Source organism: Apium graveolens, unplaced genomic scaffold (genome assembly GCF_009905375.1).
Source record: "Apium graveolens cultivar Ventura unplaced genomic scaffold, ASM990537v1 ctg3968, whole genome shotgun sequence".
Classification (NCBI taxonomy): Eukaryota; Viridiplantae; Streptophyta; class Magnoliopsida; order Apiales; family Apiaceae; genus Apium; species Apium graveolens.
The window spans coordinates 27,436-36,123 of record NW_027418346.1 but is presented as its reverse complement, the minus strand read 5'-3'; the positions used below and the strand labels follow the sequence as shown (position 1 = coordinate 36,123).

The following is an 8,688-nucleotide window of genomic DNA, read 5'->3' as shown; positions in this document are numbered from 1 at the left end:
AATGAGTTGTGTTACCCACTTCTGTTCTAGCGGATCTGCATAACATCCCAAATTATGTACATGTTGCAACAAAGAAGGCAATGTCTTATGTTCCGTAACCCCTTACAAATACGCCTATATTCTAATTATTATGATTTATTGCAGGACATTCATTTTGGGTTAGAGAAATTTAAACAGGTTTGCTATCCATTCGAGCATCTCAAGGATAATGAGACACCAGAATTTTGGAAAATAACGAGATCGCAAGTTGGTAGAGTTCTTTTCTAAAAAAAATGATGAAGTCAGAAAGTATGAGCTTTTAGGTCTGAAATGCTGCTTTCGGGTAGGTACTCATAATAATCCATCTAATAATCCATCTAGCCCTTAAGTGCATTGGTTTTTGAGTTGCTGATTGATATGGTTGTGTACATTGACGATGATAATTTTGACAAATATGATGTTTATGAGTTTCTTTCAAGATTTAATGTGATATTATATATAAAATTGTAGCCTGGGCATTAAAGAGGAGATGTAAGTCCCCATCTATAACTACATTTTAATTTCACAAGTTATTGACGTACATGGTTGTTCCAATATATTCTAGATAATTGAATTACATGGATGACTTACATGGATGACTGACTAATTTTCAAATTAATTGTTTTATGCTAAAAAAAACTGGGAAGTAATATTAGTCATCTCAATTTCAATATAAGATTTTTATATATTAAATAATTTTTTTTAGCAAAACACATGCTCAGATCCAGTCATTTTTTATTATTTTAATATTAAAGTATGATCAATTTTTTCTTTGTCTACAATCATGTTGGTATCTGCTATTTGCAAAACAAAATTAATTCTAAAAATGTGCACATATGGATTATATATGGAGTTCTAGCTTCTCTTATTACACCTGGATGATGCAAAATGTCTATTGTAATTTAAGTACTAAATTTATTCAACATTTATTTAGATAGGTTAAATTATACGTGCTTGATAAATTATATTTGGAGCAATGAAAGAGTAAACATATATATGAAAATGATGTATGCATAATCTTATTATAAGTAGTATTTTTTTTTGAAAGGATAAAGAAATGTTAGTTGGAAAAAAGATGTCAGATTGGAACATCTGACAAAAAAAAGTATAAAATTAAAATATAAAGTACCATTGTACCACTTCTAATGTGTATAACTCCTTAAAATTTTAGGTACACTCATCAACTCTCCAATTATATGTTATATTTTTATAACATTATTTTTAGCGACTCTTTTAGTTTTAGGAATCTTAATTTTCAACAAAATTGCTGTAAATAATATTTTTTACTTTTTTTTTATTTTTAAATAGTTTCTCTGAACTGGGCGGTATATTTACCTAGTTACATTATGAACAATTTGCACATCCTCGTCTTTTTTCTATATTCTTCCCTCTTACAATTACAAGTTACAACCTTTCTTTTGTATTGAAGTTTGTTAACAAATATATTGTTTGTATTCCCTTCAACCAAATAGAACAATAGTGTATGAACTGTGTGGTGTCTAGCAGTTATACAATAGCCGTTTCGGTTCAGGGAATGTTGAGTTATTTTCAAAGAGAATTCACGTTTAGGACTTTATTTCATAAGACAAGCAAGCTATATTCTAAGACAGTTGAGAGCTTCTCATTTTCATTCATGACAGAAATAGTGGCATTTTGCTTTTGCCTACAATGTCAAAGGGAAGATAGCTTTAACCTGTCCCGGCGAAAATAAACGAAATGTAGTGTTATATATTTAAACACACAGACACACACAGACATGGAGAGGGAGGGAGGGAGGGAGAATAGTTTGTACTTTGTGATAACTCCGATGCATAAACTACGTTATTTTTAAACTGTTGGCTAGACAGTTGTCTACCAGCTCTGTAAAAACTTTTGCCCTATGTACTGTATGTTAACATAATGTAAAATATATTATACATATGTCATACATTAAATAACTTTATGCAGCAATTTTTAGCATTATAACAGTTTAATATGCAATTTTTTTGGTTGTTATATATGCCATTTTAACTTCAATTTTCAATGTTTTCAATCTAGTACCAAGCACACAGATAGTTTCTTGGAGCATATAGACAATTGTACCGGTATGTATGATCAGAGTTAAAATTTTATGCAGAGCCTGCTGCATAATAAACAATCAACAGCTCAATGTCTTTCTTTTTAGCTTCCAGTTGTAGAAACTTGAAGTTCATATCAACAAATTGCACAATTTAAACTAGAGATTTTTCTTCCCATCTACTCGTTAGCCGCCAATTTTATTTTTATAAGGTTGATGATGCGCACACAGCAATATGTGAATGAAGATTCTAGTGTATTTGCGCAAACTGGAAAAATAGAAGACAAAGATAGGTAGGAAAAGATGCACAGGTCTTGATGTCTCAAATGTAACAGCTATTTTACATGCTTGAGACCGAAAGTTTGATGCAAATAAACGAATTTTTGTTTCTTGACATCTCAAGTCCTCAATAGATGGTTTTAGTTTAGAAAATCTCAACATATTGTTTATAAATCATAAAGAAATTATTAATGGTAATAATATTTTATGTACTATATCTAATCTTTTTAATCTTTGAACATAACAATATTTTTTCAAGATCTCAATCATCAGAGTTCACAGAGAGCGTTGATCAATAGTGACATTCAATGAGTTCATGCCTGTAATTCAAGAAGATGAGTAAAGAAAATAAAAAAATGCGTAAAAGGAGAAAACTAAACACCAAAATATCATCAGCTAACCACATGAATCTGGATAGGGCATTTTATGATTGTTTATCATGTATTATTTTGCAACTTGGAGATATAATTGTTCTACAAAAAATATTGTTAACATCATAGCTAAAATCAAAGGTTTCTGAGATCTATAAGAGAATTCTTAATTTCCCTTGTATAACGAAAGGAAAGAGCTAGCAAATATCAGCTAGCGATCAAGATGTGAGGAACCTGCAACATCACCAACGGCTTCTGCATTTGGTCCGCATTCCCATCGATAGCTTTTGAAACAAATCTTGTAAATTTTTTAAGGTTATAGGGCGTGCCTGCATAATATGTATAGAAAATTAGATATTAGATAAGAACATTTAAGATACATTAGTGTGTGTACTTGTGACTCTGTCCTCGCCACAAAAACTCATGTAAAAAATTATGTAATATTCAAAACGAGGAGTCGTGTATCTAGAAGTATTGATGTCGGTTTTGTTGTGCAACTAGAGATGCCCATAGAAGTTGCTGAGGCATACAAAATTGCAAATACTGTGTGCCTCCAGTATTTATGCGTAATATAGATACTTTTTTTTATAAACTTGGATTTTGGTAGTGAAATTTGCTGTTTTGTGCCACAATAGAGTCCACATTTTTACATGTATATAAGAGATCATCTGGATGGACTTACACGAAGGGCTTCATTATATGGGGCAGTCGTCAGTATTGGCGGAATGAAGCTTCTCAAGAGGAGACAACCCCTGCTGCATTCGAATCACATCAAATTATGTTTGTTAAGTACAACAACCAGACCGCCCCAAGGGACATAAAACCACTCTCAAGCTATCCGGTGCTTGGTCAGAGACATTTTTTACACAAGTTCTAAATCAATAATACAATAACTATAGGAACGATATAAGAATAGAAACACACAACAGCTTGGAAGATATGCTTACAAAGGTTGCTGGCTAACCTTGGATCATCGGACAGTATGACATAACATTGAATAATATTCTTCAAAACTGTAGTAGACGGTTCATCCTGCATCTTTTCAATTACGTCATTAAAAACCTTCATGATTGCACACAACCGGTTTGCAGGCTCACAGCAATACTGTAGTCCCTGCTCTTGCATCATTATTCTTGACATTATCCAAGATGCAGTCTGTATAGCCATATACAAGTGTTCAGAGTGAGTTTAAAGAGCCAATTAACTATGGGTGTCGATCTATTTATATTTTGATGGTGTACCGGAATTGTTTCAGAATTATTTGCTCAGGTTCTTACTAGGACGATCAAGTCTATGCCATGCAATATAAACCTTATGATTTATATATGGCTGGGTAATAATGTTCATCTAACACCAAAATATTAGATGTTCATCAAGTCGACTTGATATGTATTAATACGAAACATGGAGTATTAACTAAAAATCCCTTTTTCAATAAACACCTAGCAGAAACACTAGAAAGGGATATTAATTTGAAATTTTAGTAACCAGATTTTATACTCTGTACTGTCTTACATTACATGTAAGGTGATATATTGCAGTAAAAAATGCTTGGAAGCGAAAGAATGTTGAGTTCAAATTTTAATGGACACTTACTGATTGTGAAAGTTCGTTTCCATATTCTATGGATTTTAGACACAAAGGGAAGAGTCCTGATTCAAGCAAACAGTGAACAGCAACCTTTGTCGAAGGGTCGCCTACCTGCATAGTAGAGAAGATTCGGATGATATTTGGAGTAGAACCTTATAGGCATATCAGATCATATTAAAGCAAATTGATATGCAATCTGGTAAGAAATAATGGACATTTTCTTCAACTATTGTTCTGATTAAGCTAATTCATCTCAACATTGCATTCAATTCAGAGCTGAAACTTGAAAGGGCGGGTAGCAACTAGCAATGAGAAAATACTTCCATGCAAGGTTACTGGTGCTTAGCTGTTTTAATAATTCAAATGGCTAAAAGTATAAAAAATTGAAGGTATCATGTATTGATTTAGAGTGGAATTGTACCTCCTTCAGAAGACCACCAATGACCCCCAAGCTCATTAGCCTTAGGTACTGGAATGGCTTGCTCGTTTCTTCAGTCTCCAAGAAAGGGTACAAGTAACAATGTATCTGAACTGCAAGGACAGAAGTAAGTTAATACAAGTCTGTCTACGATTAACCTTATCTAGCTCCTTAATTATCCTATTAAAATCAGTTAATAACAATATTTGAATAAGTTATGCAAAATCCTCTTCCCAGAATTTATGTAACAAACTTGTAACTTCAACTGAATCCTTGATTTCACCTCAGTGTCCTGTTTCTTTGGTGTTCACATAAACAAATCATACCAGCTTGAAATAAAAAGTGAATGCATTTATATATCAAAACACGTCAAGTTCGACAATATCTTGTGTGGTCTTTAAGTAGCAATATCAGACATCAAGAAATCAGCAAAAGTTATAGAATGAAATTAGCTTATATCATTTGGTGAGAAGAAGCTATAACTGTGGATTCATCCAACTATGTTGAAGAAGACTAATGTAAATACTGAATACATTAGCAGAAACAAGTCACATAGCTTTCAGAAAGTTCAGAAAAATACCATTAAGGAACTGCATCTTCGTTTGAGGGTGAGTGGCCAAGCACTGCATTCAATAGAAAATACACTTTGATATTAGAGTTGCATACATAATTTTTAAGTACATAGAGGACCAGCTATGGCTCCTGCATAAGTAAAAATAAATTTGATGTATATAGATAATAAATTTGATAAGTAAAAATAAATTTGATAAGAAAAAAGTTTGAAAATTAGGAAATCGAACATATAAAGCAAATACATTACAAAGTTAATACCACTAGAAAAGGAAATTAAAGGAGGGGAAATGACCTCAAACAAAACAAGTACATCACAAACTTTACTTGAATCTTTCATAGTAAGTTTCTCAGGTGTTAATGACTTGTATATAGATAATACTTCCTGCAATAAAGAAGATAATTCCATTAATCACCAACTGTAAAACACAACATTCTTATTTGAATAGATAGAATAGCCAATACAAACCACAAGGCTGAGCTTGTCAAACAAAGTTGTAAATCATTTAAATGATTCCAATGACCATCATGTGCGGATTTCATAAATTGTATCAAGTTCTGATTCAGATGTGATGCAACTTGATCTTAAGGGTAGGACTTCTCTAAGACGTGTGACATAAAAGTTGCAGAAATTCCTTACAATGCCTATTTTCCAGATTTTTGGGTTTCAAAATTTCAGATTTCCAAAATATTTGAGATCTCCGCAAATCTTCTCATTAGTTCAATGAAAGATTTCTTCGGCAACTGACAAGCAAAGATACGGGTGCAGAAGTGCTGGGGTGCGTGGACAAAAATCTAATAAATAAATATAATAATATGGGAATTCGGGTGCGGGGGACACGAAATATAGAAATATAGATTTTCTCTAGATTTGATGTTACATATATTCAATCTGGTTAAAAAAACCACAAACTATAAGCAAATTTAATCAAATGCATAACTTATTGATCTAAAACACAAAATACAGGTAAAATATTTTAATTTATGCAAAAATGAACACTAGCATAATACGTTTGTATTTACTAACAAAAACTGATACTTAATTTTACGAAAATAGGCGGTTAACAGAAATTTTGATTACAAATTGTGGGGAAAGAATCAAAATTAGGATTCAGGATGAATCCCCTATCCGATGAGGGGACGTGCATGTCATAGTATCGGACACAAGGATCAAGGGATTCACAAACAAGTATAATCATTTCAAAAGACAAGAAAGAATAAGGATCATTAATCACGAAATATTGATTAAATACTATATAACTGGGGGACACTGGACTTGAGAAGATCAAATATAACAATGTAACCTAGATACTGCCATTTTGGTTTAGTAGTCCACTTCAGTATTAAGATGTGAGGAAGAAACTCAAATCAAAACAGGGAACTTTTATTGTTAATGTTAACCAAAATTAGAAGTTAATAAAAAGAATTCACGACATGATATAAATTTAAGCAAGCTATTAAAACAAATACATTTAGTTTGATCAATGCAAAGCATTTGGTAGACCCAAGTCATTGTGCATACCGATAGGAGTAAGAAAACCGTACTGATTGACCGCCAAATGTGGAGGGCCAAATCTTGAATTCTTTCCTCTTTCTGTATTGATAAATCACATGTTAGAAATGAAATATACTATATCACCCAATAGACATTAGAACATAGAGTGTAAATAATTTGACTCTGCAGGCTGGACTGCACTTTAAACTTCTAACAAGCAAACTTAAATGATACTATACAGTCATTTAGGCGAGTCAAGATCATCATTTCTCTGCACATACTTATTGTTCTAAATAAAATATAAAACTACAAAATATCGAAAGAATCCACGTAAAAGTGACATTTGGTGCATACAAAGATATATATTTGCACATTCCGATTGAAGAGATACTTTCATAAATCAGACTGATTACAAATAAATATCGATCTATGTTTGTGTATGAACCACATAAAGAATGAAATCAAACGAATGAGTATATGTGGTTTACATAATCCCTGGTCGATTAAACCACACTTTATGAAAATGAAATGACTAGCATAGACATCATAAAATCATGACAAGGCCACAATTTAACTTGTATTTCAACATATGAATGCATAATTTAAACTCTTTAAAAACTCAGATCTATTGTCAATTACTTCTAATCAAGACACACAAATATAAAAGATAACTCTAATCATAATTAATCATCAATCATTTCTAACCAGCCACGTTAAACAAGCTTAAACACAAAAAATGCATCCAATCATGTATTAAAAACATCATTTATGAATTTACAATTACAGATCAATTTATTTCCACCTAACAACATACAAAAACAAACAAAAATGCATAAAACAAACAAAAATCTTCATAAATGAAGAAAAATAATGGACCTTAATCTGAGTAAGAGATGAAATGGCCTTTTCGCGATGCTCAGGTTCTCGAAGCAACACAACCAAGTCCTCTACACTAGCAGAAGGCCAATCAATAGCTTTGCTAGCACCATCACAGGGACCATTGTTGTTAGCAGGTGCACCACCATTCGACATAACACTGTTGTCACCTTGTATCGGATCAGGATAAAGAGAGTCAGGGAGATTCAACATTGTTTCAGACAAAAACCCTAGATATGAACTGAACAAGATGGCTGCTGCTGTTATGTTGTGTAGGAAAAGAACACTGAACTAAAGATGCGGCAATATATTGGAGGCTGTAGGAATGAATATTTTTTCGGTATTTATAAGATTTTTCATTTTGCTGGAGTCACTGCTGTGTACCTAGGATTGGGTGCTGGACGTATCCTTTTTGCGGTTATTTGGAAAAACAATTTCTAGGGGACGTTAGAGGTTCATGGTTTTGGGCCTAAACCCACACTTTACATACCTCATCCTTACCTTTTACCTGTAAATTTGTGATTAAATATTTGTAAGATTTTTCATGTTTTGCATCAAATAATTTGGGATAGTTTGGGAAAAGAAAATTGTTATGGTATATAAATAAGGTTGCACAAAAATTTTAAAATCTAGGAGCAATCTTATACATGTATAAATTTATACCAATTATTGTTTGTACCATCACGGTAATTAATAAACATTAATTGGAAAATATGATTTTTTAAATAACTTATATTAGTTAAATCGTACATGATGGTAATAATGTAATTTCAACATACATATATTTCAAGATACGTAATGATATTTGATCGTATTCGTGACTTAAATAAACTACAGTATTTTGCAGTTAATTTAACGTTAAAATCAAATTTATTCCAACCAACTTGTAACAATCAATTAATAACTTTAGAAACGGCTATAAAGTTTATACATGGTATAAATATTTAAAAAATGAAGTTTTTTTAAAATTTGAAACCTAAATGATATGTTGTTTTAAAAATTTGCAGATTTTAAT

The 8,688-nt window shown here is 31.9% G+C and overlaps 1 protein-coding gene across 1 annotated transcript; it reads right to left on the bottom strand.

The window, feature by feature from the left end:
• Nucleotides 1–2,931: 2,931 nt before the first annotated feature.
• LOC141701505 (cell differentiation protein rcd1-like) lies at nt 2,932–7,886 on the bottom strand. Its single transcript, XM_074505146.1, has 9 exons — nt 7,674–7,886; nt 6,825–6,896; nt 5,598–5,687; nt 5,313–5,355; nt 4,736–4,845; nt 4,321–4,425; nt 3,689–3,879; nt 3,524–3,597; nt 2,932–3,053 (listed from the first exon to the last, which is right to left on the bottom strand). Exons 1-9 carry the CDS (start codon nt 7,884–7,886, stop codon nt 2,932–2,934), a joined length of 1,020 nt encoding a protein of 339 aa, XP_074361247.1.
• Nucleotides 7,887–8,688: the final 802 nt, after the last annotated feature.